The sequence below is a fragment of the Zonotrichia leucophrys genome, chromosome 5 (genome assembly GCF_028769735.1).
Source record: "Zonotrichia leucophrys gambelii isolate GWCS_2022_RI chromosome 5, RI_Zleu_2.0, whole genome shotgun sequence".
NCBI classification, from domain to species: Eukaryota; Metazoa; Chordata; class Aves; order Passeriformes; family Passerellidae; genus Zonotrichia; species Zonotrichia leucophrys.
In genome coordinates, this window is record NC_088175.1 from 21,343,156 (window position 1) to 21,366,409 (window position 23,254).

The window sequence follows — 23,254 nt, forward strand, 5'->3', positions numbered from 1 at the left end:
CCTCTGTCAAGACCATTTAAAAAATCATGGTTGAGATAACTCATAAATAAACATAATTGTCACTGCAAATAAAATTAGGAGTTATATTTTGAATGACTATTTTTATATATATATATATAAATTTAAAATACAATAAAGTAGTATTCAGCTATATAATTATACATTTTAGGTAATAATTGGTTAACTTGTTAGACTTATACCTGATAAAAGATATGCATGTGCAAAATCTCTGCAGATTCAAAATGTTCATATAATAAATACTTCTTACTTATACTTAAAGATAAGCACTGTTACTGCTGCCCTACAAACCTCATAGTTTGCCTAAGGCTACACTGTAGAAATTTAAATTGAGAGACAAATAATTTCCCTTTTGCAGTAATAGGAAGCTGTTAATACTTTGGAAAACATGAGATTGTTCTTAAATATCTGTTCCTTCAGTGTTGCATGAATATATCTCCTGGTCAGTGTAGCTTCTCTCTTCTTACAGCTAAGCTTGTCAAACTGATGTCCATGTTTTAAAGGAGGAATGCTGAAGCTTTTTGTAAAAACGTTTATATAGTTGGAAATATAATGATTAAAGGTGGCATCAGAGGGCACTGCTTGTCTTAAATTTCCTGACATTCCTTCCCAATAGTGTTTTTAGGAGATGAATGCCATGTTTGCAGAGTTAACTTACAAAGCTGGCTGGTTGGCTTTTTCTGGCCACTCAATATCTTTTAGCAAAAGATAAAAGCCCTTGAAATGTACAATCTAAGTCATCAAAACAGCCAACTGCTAGAGCATCTAGATAGAACTCATTCAATATGATTATGTAAATGAATGAAATTTTAAGAATTGGACAACAAACTGTTGCTGATGAACAATTAAAACTAAACATTTGTATCTCCTTGTTTGGCCCAAAAGACCTATAGAATCTTTAAAGACAAAGTTCTTTACCTGTGAGTTAGACAATACAAATCTTCACCAGTTAAAGAGTTGTATATCTCTAAGGAATATTTGCAAAGAAAACCATATTCTTTGGTATTTTGATAAAGCATTGCTTGGAACGCAGGTAAAACAGATCACCAATTCTGCATTTTTTTCCCCAATAAACTATGTTTATTGTGCCAATTCTAATTACCATGCAATCTAATGGTTTTAAGGCTTATAATTTCCACATCACTGGACATCACAAACATGAAAGCATTTTATACTGTCATTATACATCAATGTTTGCAGTTGGTTATACATATATACAGAAATTATTCACACATCTTAACCTTGCTATTTCCTCCTTTCAAACCAACATAATTTTACTGTGAAAGCAGCTTTTTAATAAATGGTATAAGAAATACAGCAAGGCACACATTTTTTAAAAACTTTTTTCTCATTACCACCTCAAGAAGCATAAAAACCCAAAATGTTATACTTAATTCAGTAGAATGTCAACAGTTTCTAATATACAACACTATGTAGTTGTTTCTTGAAGTGTTGCATAGATTAAATTTTTAAATTAAATAAATAAAATGCCATTTATTTAAATTGCTTAATTTTTAGATGTATTGAATCAGGAGGACCAATGACTTCTTTTTGCTGCAATCCAACAAAATAGTCACTTTAAGAGCAAAATAGTTTCAATAAACTTATGCATTATACAGATAAATATTAAATTTGATACATAAAATAGAAGAGTACTGACAGGTACAATTCTGAAAAGATGAACCAGACTGACTGTGAATTCCATAGTACTTTAAAGAACAGAACCAGTGGTAAGTAGTACAGGAGCATCCAATTTAGGAAGGGGAGGTCATTAGAGGTAGCTTGGGAGAGGAATCCATATGAAGGCAAATGGCCTTGCTACAAGATAAAATGATCACTGAAATAGGACTAGCATATGCAGCCTGACCACAAAGCCAACATGGACAAACTACATTTGGAAAAAAAAATTATCTTGGGAGTCAGTTTAATGAAGGGCAGTGATACAATGGAATTGGAGGTCATCCCAGGGTTTACAGGATGAACCTGCACCTGAATTGCAGCCAAGTTTCTAAAAGGAAACAGAAAAGTAATAGTAGGTTACAGAAAATGAAATTTTATTTGCAAAACATAGGTCTTCCAGAACAATAATATATAGCCATTAAATGGTCACATGCCAGAGTCTTTAATGCAGAAGCATACAGTAGGCAAAAAATTACTTTTAACAGCCTGAGGTACAAGTAAATGTGAAAAAATTAATTGATGTAGAAAAGTCACTGATTTTCATAAAGACTTTGCTTCTAAAGAAACAAGGGTGTTCATCACATTGGACCTTTTCCCTGGATCATATCCTCATTGTTACCTGTGAACTTACCTCCAGCACACAGAAGTGCACCAACCAATGGAAACATGGAAACTTTCAAAAGTCAAGCAACAAAAAGATCTATCTAACAATTATTTTAATATTTGTGCAAACATATATAGTGAAACTTCAATGGAGAAGAGGAAAAGACTGTCACAGAAGTGGTCTGTGAATAGAATTGTCAGTATCATCCCTGCTTTTTTAAATTGTAAATAACTATTTATACACTTCTAGTACCAGCAATGAGTTAAATTCACCTACTATAGAATTATCCAGCTCAGAGTTTATGGTAAAACCATTCAGCAAAGAGCATGGGCTTATGATGAGAATTATGAAGAAATAACTGTCAGAATACAGCTCAAAGATTAGTGCAAAGTACATCTCATAGGCATTTCCTAGGAGGCACTCCAGACATGCATTATGTGCCTTCCAAGTTAAGCAGGAATATCTGGATCTATCCAGTTACCATCTCTTTTGATCTTCTTTGTTGTAACTGACCACATCCTTCCCCATTTATACAAGAAATACTCTCACTTGAAAATATTGAAAAGCTCAACTGTCTGTTTAGATATTAATGAAGAACTGATCTGAATAAAGTGGCAGATTGTATCAAAGGTTTCTACAATTCTGGCATGAGTAAGAAAAGTCTCACTGATGGATTTTTCAAAAATTATGTAATTCATAAATTTCAATACAAGATTCTCTGTTTATTTAGCTTTTTTAAAGTCAGGTACTGTAAGGCGCTAAAAAGTCAAGACTGCTTTAAACTCTATAAAGAAACTTTATATTATTTACTTCCGTATAAAAATCTCTAGAAAAAAAAATTAAGCAAAGATTTAGATTATTATTGTAGTTCCAGTCTCTAAAAGTAAATTGTTATATACTAACTATTAAGTAAATGTGGGGTTTTTCCTCCTGTAGGAAATAAATAACTAACAGTCCTTTGCAGTTATGTATCGTCTTTTATCTGTGGATCTCAAAATACTTTTACATAAATAGGCTGTTCTTCATAGGTCTCACTGATTATTATTCTCATTATTTTGTTGCTAAAAAAATGAGACAAGAAAGGAAAATGTCATACAAAATATCTATTGCTGAGCAGGAAATAACAGTCAGACGCTTTGAGCACCAGTGCTGGGTTTCTCCTGGTGATAGTAAGTGGCAGAATATTCTATCTAATATTGCAGCACTGTCAAATAAAATCAATTTTGTTTTCTTAAGTGCAAGTAAGTTATTTTTCCCCTAAATTAAGTTAAAACTTAAATTTAAAATACAGAAGTAAGGAAATAGCTTTTATTTACTTGTAAGAACTAACAAATTACACACAGAATTCTAAGGCATCCTCTATAAAAGACTTTGGATAGAACACATAAATGTCCTAAATGCATTGATCTCTATGCACATTGAATTTGTAACTAAAAGTTCCCATCCCATTGGTGAGTCATGGGTCACAGTGGCAGCAGAAGATCACATGATCTCATGTACAGATAGATCTTTCAAGGTGACCCCTAATTGAGAAATAAAATCAGTGCAGCTTTATGAGCACCTTTGTTGAAGAACTCTGTGTCAGCTCATGTGAAGGAGTAGTCAGTGCTGTCAGAGAGATTTTCAAATCTGCCCATAGAATTATAATATTTTTCCACAAATGGTTCTTTTTTTTTTTTTGTAGCACACTGTTAAACAACAGGACTGCAACATTTGACAAAACTATTCATTCACTATTTGATAAAACTATTTATTCACTATCAGTTTTATTCCCCTGTAAAGCCAGGGTAAATACTAAAACAGTACAAAATCAACCCACATTTGAAAGCGTGTCTTTTTCAGCTTTGAATTCTCAGTATGCTTTTAAGGTACACATATAGTATAGATTTTTTTCTAAGTATTGCAGCTACACATGGAATTACACATTTAAATGAGCTTACAGCACAGGTGCTTCAGGAAAAATAATGGTGTTTGCCATTTATCTTTCAAATTAAATAATGTGTTTTTAAATAGTAACTTTTTTCATAATACACTTATGGGAACAACATTTATCTGTCACATTTTAAAAGATGTATTAGTAATAAATGTAAATTACCTTTGGAAAATCAGTAATTAGCCTCATCAAAAAATAAACAATCTGCCACCAAAAAGATAATCTTTAGCATAGTTAAGTATAATAACTGTTATTTGAATAAGTTAACAAATTAGGATAGATTGCTTCTGTAATTCATTCCCCATAGCATGAGAGATGAAGTTAAAGCATCAAGCTTGTGGATGGGGGAAGGGAGCTCAGACTTTAGTGAAACCAAACCTAGCAGCTCATATTTTCATTTTTGGTGTGTCAGAGATAAACTATATGTATCCTAGAACTTTACTACTGGGAATAATACAGTACATAGTTTCCATGGAAGTAATGCTATATGTACAAGTTAAGAACGAGTGTATCTTCCTACATTTAAAAAGTGGGAATGTAGTGTGAAGAGCTTTGTTCTCTTAAAATAATTTGTCAGCCCCTGGGCAAAAGTGGAAGCTATAACATAACCCTATTAAGTTGTTGTATCCAGATTTTGCATTATATTTTATTGCATTGTGGGGCATTTTTTTATTAAACCTATCCTCTGTGTCCAATCTTAGAACTCACACAAACTGCATATTTTCATTTCCAGTCTTATGGAAAAAAAAAATCTGGCTACCATGCAAATAACTATAAAGTTCTGAAGAGCGAGATAAGTTTATGCAGTATTTTGAGATCCTCAGAGCAAAAGTACTAACAAATTGAAAAGACATGTCATTATCAGTGAAAGAATGAGAACAAGGATAAAATCACACTCACTACAGCACATATTCTTCCTCAAAATAATATTATAAAAATGAGTGAAAAAATGAGAAAACTAGCAAAACAATAACTTGGAAAGCTTATGTTTATATCAGTTTCTGTTAAAAATCTCAGACTTTTGTCATCATCTCAATTTCCAAATAGAGACTTCTATATACACATAATCAATTTAATTTAATTCTAGAATACATAGAATTATCTATGAGTTTTGCAATTCATAGTTCATCTCCATTGCTTCTCCAATTGTTTGGATGTGTCCAAGTATTAACCTAATTGGCAACCAGCAGGTCATGATGGCCTATTTCAAAAACATTCTAGACATATCCTCTTTGCTATGATGGTTCCAAGATAATGCATTAGTCAAACAGAGATGTGTTGAGACAGCAGCAAGCTGTAGACTATTGCTGTCATAAGCTAAAGGCTTTGCTAGAAATATATATGTGACTGTGGGAATGCTGGGTAAACCACCAATAAATGGAAAGCCCAAAGCTTAGAAATATAACATAACAAAATAAAAAAATGAGAAAGTTAGATCTCTAAGAGCAGCAAATAAATCTATTTTGTACAAATCATATGTGATCCTCTGCTACAGCTACATAGTTTGCCATAGGAGAGTACTAATGTTTTCCATGGGCAGTGATGAATAACAGCCTTTTCTCCTGCCAACATCTTGGAATCATAGCATAATTTAGGTTGGAAGGAAACTTGAACATCAACTGGTCCAACCTCCTGTTAAAAGGAAGGCTGTTTTCAAAGGTAGAAAAGATTATTCAGGGCCACGTCCACTTGAATTTTGAAAATCTCCAGAGGTGGAGACTCAAGAACTCCTCAAGGAAATCTGTCCCATGCTTAGCCTTGTTTTTTATAGTAAATTCCCTTGCTACAACTTCTGGCAAGCAGCAGCATTTGGAATTGGATTGGCATTTGGAGTTGCTGTTCTGGCTGTGGTCTGCTGGAGGAGTGTTTCCAAAGACTAATGGCATTTGATAGAGCTGTGCTGGCTTTTGGGTCACCAAACTAGTGAGACTGAAAACAGCAGTGCTGAATGCTAGGAACTGACCCAAAAGTGGTTTTGTAGATCCTCGTCCATAATTAAATGTGCAGCAATTGTTCAACATTTATGTGAGGTCATAAATTCCAGATCTGAACCACTTTCAAATACTGGTAGAGATCAGGACCACCTTTCTGCCTTAGGTTCCATCATCTTATTCATGTTTCAAAATGCTTACCACGAAAGAGAACCGAAGGTTGCAGTACTGCTGGGTACTGGACAGTCTTGAGTTTCCATGTCCATTACCCTCACATTATATACTTTCATGATGTTGTAAAGATTTGTTGTTTTGGAAACCTCAGCTTTTGACCTAATGCTATGTTGTAATAATTCTGTTCTTAATAATGGCTTGTTGAATTAAAATAATGGTTAACTGGCATCAGGAGATTACTTATTATCTCTCTGTTCTCCAGTCTGCTTAGCCATTCCTCATGGTTTGTCTAGAAATATTGTAGAACTTCAACTCACTAGTCAAACAAAGTAGTTCTTGTAGAACTGGTAGTTTAGCTTTATCAAGTGCTTTTGAACCCCTCCTAAGACCAGATGCCTGCAGAGAAAGGCATCAATGAGCAGGAATGGTTTCTGGTTCTTGCAGCTGAGGATGGAATGGAGACTGACATATTATGTTGGAGGAATTCCCAGGTTCTGCAAGATAGCAGACTTGTTCCAGAAGGGAGCAGCTCCAGTCAGTGCAAAGCCAAAGGGCAAAAAGCAATTAGTATTCACTGCATTTGTTGACTAGTGGCATGTAAACTGGGATTATAGTGTAAGCAAAACAAATGACATAGCACTATCATGAAACAGAAGCCCTGGCTGATGATTCATCTCCTTCCATTGTACAAAAAAAAAGTTAAAAAAGAAAAGTAAAAAAAAAAGTTAAAAAAAAAAAAAGTGCAACTTGTAGAGTACATACCTGTTTTTAGAATAATCTATGTGCCTGGAGAGGGTTACATTCTATCTGTGCATATTTATATGTCTTTCCTTATGAAGTTTGAGGAGATTTTCTTCACAAGTGAGAGTTTTTCTGTTCTGTTGTAAACCATCCTTTTTCTGTGAATGGCCAGGCTTTATCTGAAACTCTGTACCTGAGGCCTCTTCAGAAGCAGCAACACATCCTTTTTTATCTTCTGTTCCAGGTGATTTTCCTGCACTACTCTTTTTAGTGCTAACCTCTGGAGAATTCTTTTCCAAACTTTCATTTCGTCCATCTAAAAACAGCAAATTATCATCAGCATTTTTTGAATTACTTGATGTACATTTTTTGTTAGTATTTGGAATATTTATATCATTGTCATCCCCACATAAGAAAGATAAATCCCTACCTTCAGAAGAAGTTTTTAACTCTAATGATTCTGGAGGCACTTCACCTAGTGACTCTGCAGATGTTTCAGAAATAGGGTTAGAAATAGATTGCTGCTGCTCAACTTGTGCTTCAGGAGAACGATTAGAAATAGACTGTTGCTGCTGCTCAACCCGTTCTTCCTCGGGACAGGCTTCAAAGAAACATTCAATATCTTCTCTCTCATCTGTGAAGTCCAGTGGCACAGGAGTGCTGCTCTTTTCCTCGATGTATTTGATTACTTCTCCACAGTCACTATCATGAGAAGAAAGTGAAAGATAAGAATAGAAGTCCCCTTTTCTTAGCTGGATGGGTCTGTGAGAGTGTTCTAACACTTTTTCCTTGATCTGTGCTAATGAAGCTGGAGCAGATGACTCACATTCAGGTTGTGACTTACTTTTCAAAGCTGTTGATGCCATGTCTATTATCTCCCTGACAAAATTGTGTACTGAGCCATCTTCCATGGTTTTTTTATCAAAATCAGCAGATTCACAGTTACAGCACATATCAAAACCATTGGCTGATGAGTTGCATTCTGCTTCACTGGATTTCAAGGCAGCACAGCAATCAGGAAGTTTTTCAGTAGAGTTTATTCTATGTTGTTGACCACTAGGTAAGGATGGCTGTAAAGCTGTATCTTGTATGACTACAGAATTAATTTCTGAGGAAGATTCAAGGCAAGGCTTTTTTGCAGGAGAGGAAGCAACAGAGTGATGATCAGGCTGAAGATGACTTTGACATTCTCTTGGAGGGTTCCTGGATCCAGCTGAAGAAAGAACAGTCTCCTTGCCATCCATATGTGAATCATCTGAACTGTCTGTAAATGCTTCACAGACACCACACTCATTTTCAGCTTCTCTGACATCAAGTGATGCATGAGTTTTGGGGGTTGCTGTGACACTAACAAGACTTTCCTTTTGCCTGCCAAAAGTATTTTCAACATTGCCATTTTCCATATCATCCACAAGCTGATCCTTCACAACCTGAGAAATGTCTTTCACTGGGTGACTCTTTGTCCCTTTTCCACGATCACATGGTATATTCTTACTATTGCCGTTATTTTCCGATATTTTCTGCACTGAACCATTCAACAGTGATTCAATGCTTAATGTATCTGTGGCTTTTGATGTCTCATTACTAACTTTACTGCGCTGAATTTCATCACTGAGGTTACTTTTTCTTTTCTCCCTTGTCAAGGAAAATTTTGGTCTAATCCAGGTTTGGAGCTCATTTTTTATATAATCAAGTCCTGAAATTAAATTGCATTCTTCATAAATGTCCTCATCAGTTGCTATACTGGAGTCGTCATCTTCATCTTTGATACCTAGCTCTTCCTCAGTTAAGGTAAGGGTGGAACTTGAAAGCAAATCACTGTCATCTTCATCATCAGTACAAGCAGAAGTGCAGGAGACATTAACAATCATGCTGACATTGACATCACTCTCATCAGCTACAGATCTATTAAGATGTTTCCTAAATGATGCATTTGAATCTGGTATTTTATTTCTGTGTAGTACAATGTCTTCAGAGCAAAGAGAAAGATCCTCGCTGCTGCTGAGTTCAGTGAGAGAAGCTGCTGAATCCTCATTGATTGAAGATGCAATATCTAGAGACAGCTGTCCAGTAAAAGACATTTTCTGAGAGCTACTTTGGAGTGTCATATCAGAGATGCTGCGCTTTATTTTTTGATCTGAAGGACTCTGGATATTCTCTAAACGATTCAGAAGATCTAATGTCCTTTTACTGAGCTCTCCTACAGAATCACTGCTTGCACTTATATCTCCAGAGCCATGATGACTGAAAAGATCTTCGTTGCTTTTGTAGGAAGTCAGCCAGCTCTCCAAAGAGGCACTACGCTGAAGACCATCTCCACTTTTAAAAATACCTGAGCTGAACAAATCACCTACTACCGACAGAGATTCTAAAGAAGAACTATGAGATAAAGTGGAAACCTGTCTTGTATTCTCTGTAACAGGTAATTTTTTTACTGTTTCTACAGATTTACCAGAACTGGGATCTGATTCTCCACATATACTTGCCAGAGTATGATCATGAATAAACCCATCTGGTTGTGACTCTCCTGAATTATGTTCGGATTTACCAGATATCTTGTCAAAACAAAAGTCGTGAAACAAACTACCCTCTGTATGTGTTTTTTCAATCTGTGATTGTTTCATTATCACTGGTAATTTGAATTTGGAGCCTTGAAGATATGAATAATCATAAAATGTAAACACATCATGTTTTCCTTGCAATTCTTCTGGACAACCAGGGTTGGACATAGTAATGCTGTCCAAATCCTCATCATTTTCACTTCCACAGCATACAGAAGGAGCCAACTGGAAATCATCTGAAAGACTAGTATGATCTTCTTCATCTTGCTTTAGTTTTGGTTTTATTACATTTTCCACTTGGATTTCCACATGCCCAATTTCAGGATTACTCTGACTGCTTTCAATATCATTTAGCAAAAAAATTTCTGAATTATTTGTAGTTTCTGTATCACATTCACTCACTATCCCACTCTCACTCTCAGAATGCCTGCTTATGTTCCCACTCTGATACATGCAGTTATATGGTTTTGCCAATGTGGTACCTCCTATCAGATCTGGCAGGGATTTGGTAGATGAAAATGATGAATCTTTACTGAGACTTTTGTTTAAAATGTTAGACTGCATTACACTGGAGAGTCTGGATGTTTTTTTCAAAAAAGGGATATGTTTTTTTTCTGATAATTCAATATTATGAAGACTATAGACCTGATAGATGTGAGGATTTGGAGGGGAAGTAATGTTGGGACAATAAAGAGGAATTCCATGATTACTGATATTTTCATCCTCATTCACATTATTATCACCACATTCTTCTGAGGCAGGTTTCTGGTTTAGATCATCCTTGTTGAGCTCCTGATCAGGATCACTTAAGTCTTCATGAATACTGATGAGCTTATTACTTATGTCAGTTTCATCCCATTCTAGTGCATCTTCACTTGGACCATTTAGATCCATCAAACTGGGATCAATAACATTTAGAGGCTCCTGTAAAAGAAAAAGTCAAAGATTAAAAATATTTACAGCTGTACTTTAAATGTGCTCCCACTAAAATAATGTAAGTTAATGGAAGTAAAGTGCATTTTTGGAACAATGATCACTAATAGGCTTTTAATTTTGTTACGCCTTGTGTGCTATTAAAATGATCAATTAAAATGAAACCAATTACATTTTCAAAGATTTCTTAGACTTCTTTGTTTCTTTTTATTTGCTGTCAAAATATAATACAGAAATTTCAGCTTAATATATTAATTGTGGTTAGTCATTTTATAGATATAAAGTTTTTAACTTGGAATCACAACAGGAGTGTGTTAGTGAAAAATATGCAATTATGTTGAATATATGAAAAACTTTCTTAGCCTGCTTAAGTTTAAAATAGTTAAGATGTAAAGGATTTATGAAAGGATTTTTGAAATGTTTATAACAAACTTCTCTGTAGTCAGCCTTAAAACAACAGATCACAAGTCTTGATGAATTTTTGCTAGAATTTGTATTTATTCTTTACTTGATAATAAAAGCAGTACAAATGATCAGTAAGTAAGATTAATGAATTTGATACGTTCAGCTGAAAGATCAAGTGCTACATGAGTTTCGAATAATGTCCACTCTGAAAAAGGACTGACTGATAAAAAAGTGTGAGAAACTTAATTTTCTTTTTAACATATTTGTAACTTTCCAGTAATGTTTGTTATTATGACTCAGAACATGAGATAACAAGAATTGTTCCTTCTAGAAATGTGTGGAAGAGGAAGAATACCTTGACAAATTTTCTTACTCAGATGTGATTTGTCAAGTGGCCAACAGTACCAAACCACTTTAAGCCCTTGAAAATAAGACTGAAATGATCCCTGATTTGGAGGTTGAGCACAAATTAATTTCACTTTATTTTTCTATTTCTTGAGAGGCCTCCATATTACAGAAGGCTTTGCTTTTACAAGGAGTCTTGTAATAGAACTGTTGACTAATGTAGAACTGTTTAGTTTAAATCATCTGAACAGCTGAACAGTAATCACTGTATCCAGAAACACAAACACTTCTTCCAAGAAATCTCTCAACTCTGATCTTCTGCTTTCTCCAATTTTCTTTGAGCAAGTGATGTTTTTAAAATACAGCATTGACATGATGCCAAACAGCAAGAGCAAATCCCAGCAAATATAAAGCAGATAAAATGAAGTCCAATAAAGTGCAGTTCTGCACAACTTAGTTACTGACTTAGATTCATCAAGACTCAGCTAAGGCTAATTGTGCAGGGAAAGGCACGTACTTCTGACTTCAATTCTCAGCTGGAAACTCTCTTTGAAGTACGAACTAAAGCTTCACAGCCCTTTTGTGAGCTCCATAGCTAGGACACAGATTTTGGGCTGGGACACTTCGCAAGACCGGGCATAAGTGATATGAACCAAGCTATTCTCTCAGGAGAAGCCCTACCTACATGCTGTTCTTAAAAGAAGCTTTCTTGTCCTGTATCATTTTGCATAAAGCAAATATTAATTTGGTCATAGATAGATGGGAGATTTTTGTCTTGCAGTGCTGTGTTTGGCATGTTTAACCAGCAAGTGACACAGACACAGATAGTGCCAAATCTCTGCTCCAGTGCCTATTTAATTATGGATATAGGTGGCATTGTTTCTGTGCAAGAAACAAGGCTATATCATCCCAGTATGTCCACTAAACAAAAGGCTAAAACAATCAACGGAAATCAGGCGGAATTATTTCCCCCAAACTGGGCAGCTATCCACCATTCATCGGGGTGATGTGATTATTAACTTATTTGATAAATCAAGACTCTCTCCATCGAAGATAAATCTATGTGCTCGTGCTTCATTGGGCTTAGCTGTAATGTAGGTCCCTGAGTCCTGCAGCTGTGTTAAGAGATCACATATAATAATGGGCAGAACTGCAAGTGTGAAAGAATTTTTTTCATTCTTGGCAGGTTAGGAGGCCTTTGGTATTTCATGAATCTGTCATGACTAATATTGAAGGTTTGAGTCTCTTTGTGAATCTACCTACCTCAAAGATTTTATAGAGTACCTTTGCTAGAGTTCTTTCTTTTTCCCCCAAGAGACATTGGCTAAAGAAAAATTCCTGCGAAAACACACATTTACTAGACAGTTATGGCTATCAGAGCAGTTCTGTACATTGTGGAGTCCAGAAATCTTTATTTGGATTTGCCAGTTTGCCGTGTTTTAATAAAAGCTCCTGGTTTGTACTTAGCTGAACTCAGTTTCCCAGCTGTAGATGACCCTTAAGTAACATTTAAGTAAAATGTAAGAAAATGAAATTATTTGAAAACCTGTTAGATTAAAAAAGAAATCAGATTCAATGGCTCATTTTCTCTGTGTCATGTTTTACAATCCTGTCATGCTCAGCATTAGGAAGACATTGCTGTGGGAAGTTTCCTAAACTGCTTGATTTTACTGTTTTAAGCTTCTGGCAGCTGCATGAAGAAATTACTAAAGGCAGGAAATCAGCAGCAGGTTCCAAGAATTTTATGTTCCATAGAATCTGATTCTGTTTCAAAACAAAACATTTGGTCCTCATTGGTCAGGAAGATAACCTTCCCTCTGTAAATCAGCACTTGGCTGCTTGTTTGTTCAGCAAGTCAGATGGACTAAAACAATAAAACATGTAGAGTTGTGACCTCAGCCCATTCATCTTCACTAAGTGCTCCCCACTTCAAAGCCTATTTTTTTATTCTTAAAATGCACATGCTTTTCTGAGTCCTGGCATATACTCAGAAGTTTTGCAGGCTTAGCTTGATGGCAGGGGATTTTTAAAAATTTTTATTTTATTTTATTTAGTTTTGTTTTATTTTATTTTCCTTCTGATTGTTGCTTATATTCGCAAAGACTCTTATGTAGATATGGTCATTTTACTAATATAGCTTTCTCTCTCCAAGGAACTGACTAAATTGATATTAGTAAATTACTACTGTAGTTATAAATATCTTATCCCTTGAAGTACAACTTTAGTGGTTATCAGCTACAATGGCAGCCCTTCCAAAATACAGGAAAAGTTTTAACTTTGAAACAAACCACTCAGCTTAAGTCATACACATTTTGTATTTGGCATTTTTAGTACAGGTATATATTTTCCCTATATTTTTTTTACAAAATTTAGTGAACTGTTCAAACAAGGAAGAGATTGAGGTAGTTTTTGGAAGTGCCACACCATAGCCTCTGGAATAAATCTCTGGAGGGAACAATGGAAGGTGGTGTCACTCCAGCTGACATTTGCCCTGACAACAGTAGTGAGGTAAAATCCCAGGAATTTTTAGGAACCATTTTTATCATATCAGATATCTCTTTTTCAGGCTGCTCAGTGCAGAGGTAGGATGCTGGATGATTAGAGTTATCATGTTATTAATAGATTGTTAGGTTTTGCCAACAGAATGTTTAAAATTCCCCAACCTAATGCTTTACTTGGTGTTATACAGAGGAGGGTACAAATGATAAATGTCAGATAGGGCCAGAGATAAATTCTGTTTGCTCACTTTACTGGGAAATATGGTGCTGCTTCTTCTTCCATGTTTTAAATTTGAGTGAACTGTATAGCATTGTACAATCCATCTTCCACACAAAGTAGATGAATCTTCTACTTCCATTTCCAATTGGGAAAGTTTTACTTGTGTAAGACTGCAGAATGTTTTTTATTTTGTTTCAGTTAATTAAGAATATGTCTTTCGTAGAGAATTTGACTCTCTAGGAAGACTCCAGAGGATATTCTACCTAGCCTGGATCAAGGTATCTGAGTGACCTGGTCCAGTGAAAAGAGTCTGTGTATGGCAGGGGGATTGGAACTAGATGATCTTTGAGGTCCCTTCTAAGCCAAACCATTCTCTGACTGTATGATTCTGTGATTCTATAATCCCTTCTTGAAATGCAAATGCCCAAAAAGGAAGGGGTCTATCCCAGACAGACATGCTGATCTCCACATGTAAGACAGACTATATTTAAAGAGAGTCCTGGAGTGTGCTACAGAACATCACATTTCAATGGAGTGAGCCCTCTATGCTGACTCTTAAGCCCTGGCTTTGCTGGAGTCTGTGGCAAAACATTGCAAAGGTACCTGTCCTGTCTGGCAAAAACTATTGTGATACAGGTTGATGGCACTAAATTTCCTGGAATTCAGAAACTTTTTTATATATGAAAGAATGTGTAAGTAAAAATGTATATCTAATTTTTCTAAAAATGGGTAGGTTTAAAGTAGGTCTGAGTGGTCTCTAACACTACAAAGTCACTAAATACCACTACATTTAGAGAAGATCTCTAAGATCAGTAAGAAATGTAAGAAACCGCAAATAGTTTTGACCAAGAAAATAAAAAAAAAATCTCAATATAATAAGAATCAAAATATGCACAATATTATGCATACTGTTATTTTTTGCATATTTCCACTAGATAAACACCACTTAGGAAGCATACATTGTTGCATGAAAAGTTTTAAGTGAATAATCAATCAAATTATAGACTCAGAAGAGTGAAAGGTTAAATTAATTCTAATGTATTTGAAAGTGCTGCTTTAAGGATTTTAGCTATTCCTACTTTGAATCCAGAACTATTTTGTTCAGGAAAGCATTCCCATTTCAGTGGGACAACTCTTGTGAGCACAATTAGGTGTGTGCTTAAATCCTTGTAGAGTTGGTGTTTAATGGCTAACCAGTTACTCTGCAGAAAATGTTAATGGGAAGGAATAAGGTTATTAAGCCAAATAAAGATATTTCCTCAGCCCCAACGCTCTTTAAGGAAAAGTGTCAAAATGAAATTTTTTATTTGTTTTTTCTTTTTTTTTTTACTTAAGAATAGTTTAGCTTTTTTCTGAAGCAAATTACATTAAACAATGATTCTCTGTTTTGGCTTCATTTGCATGTGCTACTCCAGTACAGATACTTTGAGTTGGTGAAACAGGCCTGTAATGTAACCCCTACGTACTATTATATTTTTTAAAAAGAATTAACATAAAAAAAAAGACCTTTTACAATAATAAATACAAACTCTGTTCTTCCTCCTTCCCTGCAACATAGCCTTCAGTTGCTGTGGCCAAATTATCCAATCTCAACTACATTTAAGGGCCAGGGAAAAAAAGAAAAAGGACAGAAAACCATCCCCCACCTCCAGGAATGTGTGCACATTCAAGGAAGACAAACATGATTTTGTCTTTTGAAAAATGCAAGCATGCCAAGTACTTCTGCTGAGGGAAATAGTAGTGTACAGTGCCACTTCACCTCTGCCTCACTTAAACTCATTTTCTAAATGGTGTTCCCTATATCACAGTCATCAAAAAACTATCCTCATTTCCTAACACCAATTTTTAATATGCATAAGCATATGTATATGCATAATATTCCCTGTGCATAACACCAAAGTGGCCTACACATTACAATATATTCTCAGAATATATGGAAGCAGCATGCTTTATCACAGATCATGAAAAAACATACATGAACTTACGTATTTGTTACAATTGCAATTAAAAGCAAGTATGCATTTATTTCCTGAGAAAATAAGAACTAAATCTATGGTAATCCCTTACTGCATTTTACAGTTATTATTGCCTCTCTCGATGACATTACATGCTCAATCCTGCACATGCAGAGTTCCTCCTGCTCTTTTAGGGGTCATGTATGTTTACAGGTAGTGTCAGGGTCCTACATGGGTGGTTGTATGCACAGAGTCCTGTACCATGGGAAGGACACGGGCTTCGCCTCTGCCCTCAGCAGCCACAGATGTCACCTGCAAGGGTCTCAGTATAAGCTGGGAACAGAGACTCCACCTCTGCTCAGGTCTCTATGAGGAGGTTTGAAGTTCTCTGATAATGCTCAGAAATAACAGTTTATAGGACTACTATTTTCATATCTAGGTTTTAAAATAGGTAATTTTCTTTATCATGGCAGCAGGTTTCTGGGCACATCTTCTAAGCAACAGGTAAAATAACTGCAGTGGCATTTTAACAGGTAGCCCAGCTGAAAACTATTAACTCCTACTAGTAGAAGAAGTGTTTTAGAAGTCAGGGAAAATGTCCATTCTCTAAGCATTCTTCTGCCATTTCTATGTCACTTGATGCTAGGTAAAATTCTGGGGTCAGTTGAGCCTGCATAGGAGTCCTATGAGGGTATTCTAACTCCCTTGGTAAGCTGCCTGCAGTGTCAGATGGACAAAAGAGTGAAAGGCTCCAGCCTCTCTATCACACTCCACTCACACATCACACTGGAGTGTACAAGCCAGGCTGAAACAGAAGGTGAGCCATGTCAGCAGAAGGCCTGCAGGAACTAACTTTGATCACAGATCAAGGCAAAAGCGGGGACTCAAGAAGTTCAGTCCCTGCTCTGTGTCCAAAGGATCATTGTTAATGACCTACCCATTATCTGTTTTCCATCCTCTACAGAAGCATTTGCCTCTTTTTTTTTTTTTTTTTTTTGCAGCCATATCCTTTCTAACATCTTTGTTTCTTATTTGCAGAAGAATCCCTTTAGATGTTACTAGAAAGAAGAACATCTATAACATTTTTATATTGAGTAATATTGTCATCCAAATAGGTTTACAGTCCCAGACCTATATCCCAAGTTGTGTATTTGGGCTTTTTTTTTGTGATGAGAAAACCTGGCTACATGATATATTTTACCAACTGTTGTTTTTACTGCTTTGTAGCTTTCTTTTCATCTGTCAAGAGGTTACATGACAGGATTTTTTGCCCTTGAATGTCATTTCATATCTCACCTTTACTTCAGAGAAATATATGTTTTTCTTTGTTCAAGAATCCATCACAAGCCCTTTATGAAACTTAGAAAAACACTCCTGGCTTTATCTAAATCCAAAATGTTTCCCTGCACACATAGTTCAGAACAGAGCAAATCCTGGCACCACACCTCAGTACATGCCCATGCAAGTTGGTGGGAGTTCATTCATGCAAAGTCTCAGAATTTGACCCAAATGGCTTCTTTATAGTTAAGACTATAAAACATCCAGAAAAACCAGGGAACCTGTGGAACATCATGTTAATGCCAAATGAATTGCATTCCACATTTAGATGCTCATAAAAAATTGGTACCAACAAAGCAAAGTGGGACAATAGTATCACTGTTGCTTTCTCTTTGTACTAGTTAAGAGGTCTGCAAACTGCTAATAATACTTTCAATTTAGTATCATGTACATTGGAACTGGTACTCCTTTAACAGTGTATTCTCAGTTAAACCAGAACAACTTAGTGGATGCTATGAATGGACTCAGTAGATACAACAGGCATCTCCAATCTACAGCAGGCACATCAGGACACCAAAATCATGGCTTTTTAAAGAGCTTTGTTTCAGTAGAAATGACGGTTTGTGAAAAACTCTGAAGAGTGAGAATCACCATAGAAACATAGACAGAAATAAGGTACAAAAGAGCAGGACATAAGCCCTTGGGAGCTTGACCTTAGAAGAAACCTAGAAAGAAAGTTTTCTCACAAAGAGCTGGAATATAGAGACTTCAATTTCTAAATAAAAAATTCTTCCAGTATACTGGAAAGGGAGACTTTATCTATTATTTATGAATAACAGGACTGCATGAAAAATACCCATCCCTATCATCAGTTTCTTCTTCTGAATCAGGTGAGAGACCACCAAATTCACATTATCAATGAGAATGGACTCCCTGTCCCCCTTATTTAAATTTTCAATGCAATTTCTCTGCAATTTCAGTTCCGGCATTTCCTGAAGTGATTGATTCATCATTTGTAAATTTAAGATATCAACTCAAAGGGAGACAATAAGCAAGTATTGTTAAATCAAAGGCTAGAAGAATACTGTATATTACAAGTACTTGCACAGTCTGCCCACCTATGGATTTCCAAGTGCTAAGTTAAACACCACAGCTGTCAGTAAGTGGTAGGGAGTTCTGGCAATGAATCAAAATTACAATGGTAAGCACTTTGAGGCCACAACAGCACAATTGCTCCTTGCCATTACACAGCCTATATCTAAGCAAAGCTGCTCTTGAAATGTTGCAATATAGAAACACTGGCCTAATCTCCAAATATAAGCAGTCCCTAGGTAGGCAGAGCTCTTTCACCAAGATCATCTCATCTTTGAACTTCCAGATTATTTTCTTTTCACCTTTTCTGGTAAGTGATGATGTTTATACCTCTCTCTATACATAATAGATGTCAACACAGCTCTGGAGCTGGCTGGAAAAAAAGGACTGGAATTTCATATCTAAGCCAGTACATTGAATAAGTCCTGTGCAGCGTCTCAAGTGCACTGTTTGGTCTGGTCACTTGCAAAATTATTTGATATAAGCAAACTTGGTAGAAATTCCCTTGGAAAAAGCCAAAGTAGTAGACAACGATACCTTGCTATTGTGAGGGGTTTATACATGTCTGTCTTAGTTACACAGAGTAAAATACTACAATAAAGAGTAACTCACTGTTACAAAATCACTATATTGCCGTTATTCAACTTTCCTCTCTTACAGGTGAGTTTATTTTAAATGTTACACAGCTTAAATTTGGGCTCAAAATCAAAGCATGAGTTGAAGATTTCAGTCTATCCACAATGACTATTTTCAGTGCTGGTGAGGCACAAAAAGTCCAATAAATACTAAGAGTTTACAAAGTAATAACTGAGGGGCACAGGGCTATTAGTATGAATGTTATCAGTAGAAGTGTTTTTAATATGCAGTATAGAGCTCTAAGTCTTTCATGCAGTTGCTCAGGTTTTTACTGAAACTGTATGTTTGACATGTACTTTTTGTGTAGTGCTTAGAAATTTTGAAACAGTTTATGGTATTTTGTTTCACACTGAAACAATATTCCTCCCCTTTTAAAAATCAAAATGGATTCTTAGAATAAAGTGTCTTTCTGAATTGTTCAGTAAACCAGTAAACCTGCTGAATGAGCTGTGACTCCATAAAGTTTAGGAACTCATTTATTATGTTTGTAGATCAGACACTGCATTTATTCACAAAGTGAATCTCTCAAACTTAGCTTTCATTAGAGCTGCGGGGAGGCCCAGTCCTTCTCCCTTCGCTTGAGAAGGTGAAGCTCAAGAAGATAATTAACCATGAAACAATGAGGAGGCTTGCTGGGTAAGCACTAGTGTGAAAACAGTTACTCCTCACAAAGGAGGGGAAATTAGCTGGCTGGATAAAAAAGGAAGTGTCAGACAAGACTGAAAGGACTGCAAGTGTAAGTAGATAGCTCTCACATCATTAATGCAATTTTTTAACATTTAAACATCACTGGTTTCTAAATTTAAATGCACTTAACTCTATGTGTTAGGGGATATTAACATGCCATTTAAAAATAATTTTTCTTAAACTTTCCATTTTCACATATCACCACTTTTAGTCGCGCTTCCCACACATGAAAAAGTCACTGCCTCTTAGTATTGTATTCTTGTTTACAAAGTTGATGTAAACAGAGTGTTCTAAAAAGATTCTGCTTGCTCATTGTATTTTACAAACTCATTATTTTACGTTAATACAGGTCTTTTTTATGAACAGAGTTTCTCTTGATTATACTGTTTCACAGAGTAAGGACTCATGATATATCTTTCCTTTCAAAACTTCCTTCATCTTGAACAGTGTTCCCTGGAGCAGCCACATTTTTGGCAGAAATTCAGTTGCATGCTATGCCAAAAGAAATAGAATAAACAAACACTGCTTAACGCAGCTGGCTAGGTAATTTACATATTACCGCACACACCAAACACGAAGACCTGGATATGGATTAGAGCTACAACAATGACACAAACGTCTTGTATATAAGGAGAAATGAAACTTAAATGATCCTTGCTGATTATTTACATTTTATTATTTAATGTGTATTATAGTATTACTATAGTACCTCTGATATAAATGTATATGCATATTTAAATATTAAGCAGATGTATTTATTATCATTTCTGCATGTTTTACAGAAAAACTATGCTAGAAATGTCTTGGTAAACTGTTAAGTGGGTGCATTTTTGAAAGTTTTCTTCTGGTGAAAACACGCAACCTAAATGGCTGCATTACAGCTTTTGGAAATAGCAAAACTCCCTCCAAATACAGTGAAAACTCTCTAGGCATATTGTAAAACTTCCTCACTGTACATATAGCATAGGTAGGCCTCCAAATCTACAAGTTCATGTGCTTTCAAACAGCAACAGTCATTTTAGGTGAGACCAACAGTCCATTCAGCTGAGTCCATCTCCTGAGGTGGTTGCTAGTGAATGTTTATGGAAAAGTTAGAAAACCCTCAAACACATAGAATTTAGAAGCTGCCCTCCCAAATTTGAGAAGTCAGCCTGTGGGGACTTTCAGAGTTGGAATTTAATAATCATTAATTGATGTCTCCTTCATTAATTTATCTGATTACTTACTGAAGTCATTTGTATTTTTGCTATCCTCCACATCCTGTAGGAACAAATTTCATTCTTATTATTCACTCCATGAAAATAGCATTCCCTTTTGATTGTTTTAAATCTCCTGCCTGATAATTCTGTTGGATACCTTTTCCTTTGTGTGTTAAGAAAAAAAGAGTAAATAATTGTTCCTTAGTTATTTTCATTTATTTTAAAAATAGTTTTAACTGTATTCCTGTCTGCTTAGAGCTGGTGCAGCTCCTAGAATATGCCATAATAGTGAACAATGAGATACTGACTTTGCATATACTTCCTGAAGATCCTGCAAATATATTTCCATAGTGGCATAAGTATTATGACCCTATCATCTAATATGGAAGGCCCTTGTAAAATGGAAAATACTGCAGTTCAACCTATCAGAAAATAAGCTTTCTTTGTCTTTTTCTAAAAACTACTTTGTTTGAGAACTCTTAAAAAAAAAAAGATCTGAAGATTAGCCTCAATTACACTCATATACTGTTCCTTGCAGAACTGGATTGATTAGGCATGCAGAGCAACAAGTCATTAGATTAACTAAAAAATCTCAAGTTTGTGACTTTCATATTTCCCTTAACTGTAATTTTTAAAACAATCCTGGCTTGAGTCATGAACTTATGATTAGTGGATATTAGGCATCTATATGAAACACTGACTTCATCCTGTAATTTGAACACAAGGCATTGCAATGAGAGTCAGTGTCTGCTCCGCACTATTAAATATCTGACCCTGTACTTAAGTGCCTAAATAGGAAGTGAGTTCTTTTGAAGACCACTGTCCTTGAAAATTAAAACCTAATCATTTTAGCTTTTATTTTTTAATGAGGTATTTTTGCTGTTTAAAGGGCGTTTGACAGTTCTTTCAGCATTGGCGTGCTTTGGAAGCATCATATTTCCAATTTCTGAATATCATTATTTTCCCACTAAGGCTGATTATTCCTGAGAATTTGTCTGGTTTGGCTGGGGTTATGAGTTTGAACTTCCCATCACTTTACAAAGATGTGGCAAAACATGACATCTGCCAGAGTGAGGGAAATGGTGGAATAACATATAGCAGATTGGTGAAATGCAGGGAGCATTTCACCCTTGGATTTTTACCTTATACTTTTAGTTGTGACAGAAAGATTTGCAGTCTCTGAGGATGGAGTAGAGCCCTCTTTTGAAAGACTTAAATATATTTCTTTTTTTCTTTCTATTCACTCTAAAAATCCACTGTTACAGGTGACCACTCAGGAGACTCCCAAGAATATAACAAAACATTTATCTGAATTTTGACTAAAGTTGACTGGTTCTGGAATTTTTTACTAAGATCTGCTCAACAACAAGGGTTTTCCCAGCTTTGTTTTACCAGATCACCCAGACTCAGTGCATTGCCATGATGACTGCCCTCATAACTATGGCTGGTCCTCAAGAAAATTATGAGAAACACAGACTTTCTTGCAAGAATGTGGGATGTATTACCTATCTTCAATTAAGTTCAAGAAAAATCTAGACCTAGGTTCAGCATCTGCATAACTATATTTTAGATTCTACTAGTAATTGTTTCATGTCACAAATCAGATATGCAATGCAACCCAGAAGCTCAAAAGCATACACACCTCAATTATGAGGCTGGTGCATCATATTACAAACTCTAAAATCAAATATCCATTCACTTGAAAATTGAATATTTTAAGGAAGCACCAAAGTGAGCAAATGCAAGCCATCAAGACAGTACTGTCATAGTCTACTGTCATAGACATGGAAGAGATCCAATGCCAAAACAAAAACATAAGTCATTAAATAATTTGTAGCGGGCGGCTAGATCATGTAATGGGTGTTCAGCACTTTACAATATGCAATGCGCCCTTCTCGTCCAATTAACTTAATCATCTCTCAATACTTTGCTGTGCTAGACCTTCCTGATGAACTTCTAAATTTTATGCAAGACTTTTAGCTAGGATTCACCTTACAAAATGATGGCTTGTGATGAAATAAGAAACTTTTAGAAACCAAGTTTTTTAAGTGCAGCTATCTAACAAATAACTGAACAATGACATTTTTTGCCCCTGAAACAAGGGGGCTTGTGTGTGTTTTTTAAGCTTAGAACAAATGTCATTCTATGGGTTGAAAAAATATTGTATCAGTGAAGTAAACATAGAGAAGTGAAGACACCATGCCTAACATTATGAAAAACTGTTTTCTTTCCCAGAAAGCATCACAGAAACAGATAAATAGAGTAAAAGAATAAAGATACCAAATCAGAAGCAATATAATATACTTTAACAATTTGTTTTTCCAAATGCATTATAAAGAAGGAAACCAGGAGGTTGTTGGGTAA

General features: G+C 35.5%; 1 protein-coding gene across 1 annotated transcript in view; it reads right to left on the reverse strand.

The window, feature by feature from the left end:
• Positions 1-211: 211 nt before the first annotated feature.
• AKAP6 (A-kinase anchoring protein 6) overlaps positions 212-23,254 on the reverse strand; it is a 258,767-nt gene continuing 235,724 nt past the window's right edge. The window contains exons 14-15 of the mRNA XM_064713383.1: positions 7,103-10,566; positions 212-2,026 (exon numbers count right to left, since the gene is read on the reverse strand). Of these exons, the coding sequence (XP_064569453.1) occupies positions 7,144-10,566 (3,423 nt within the window). The 3' untranslated portion in view covers positions 212-2,026; positions 7,103-7,143. The remainder of the gene's footprint in view (positions 2,027-7,102; positions 10,567-23,254) is intronic.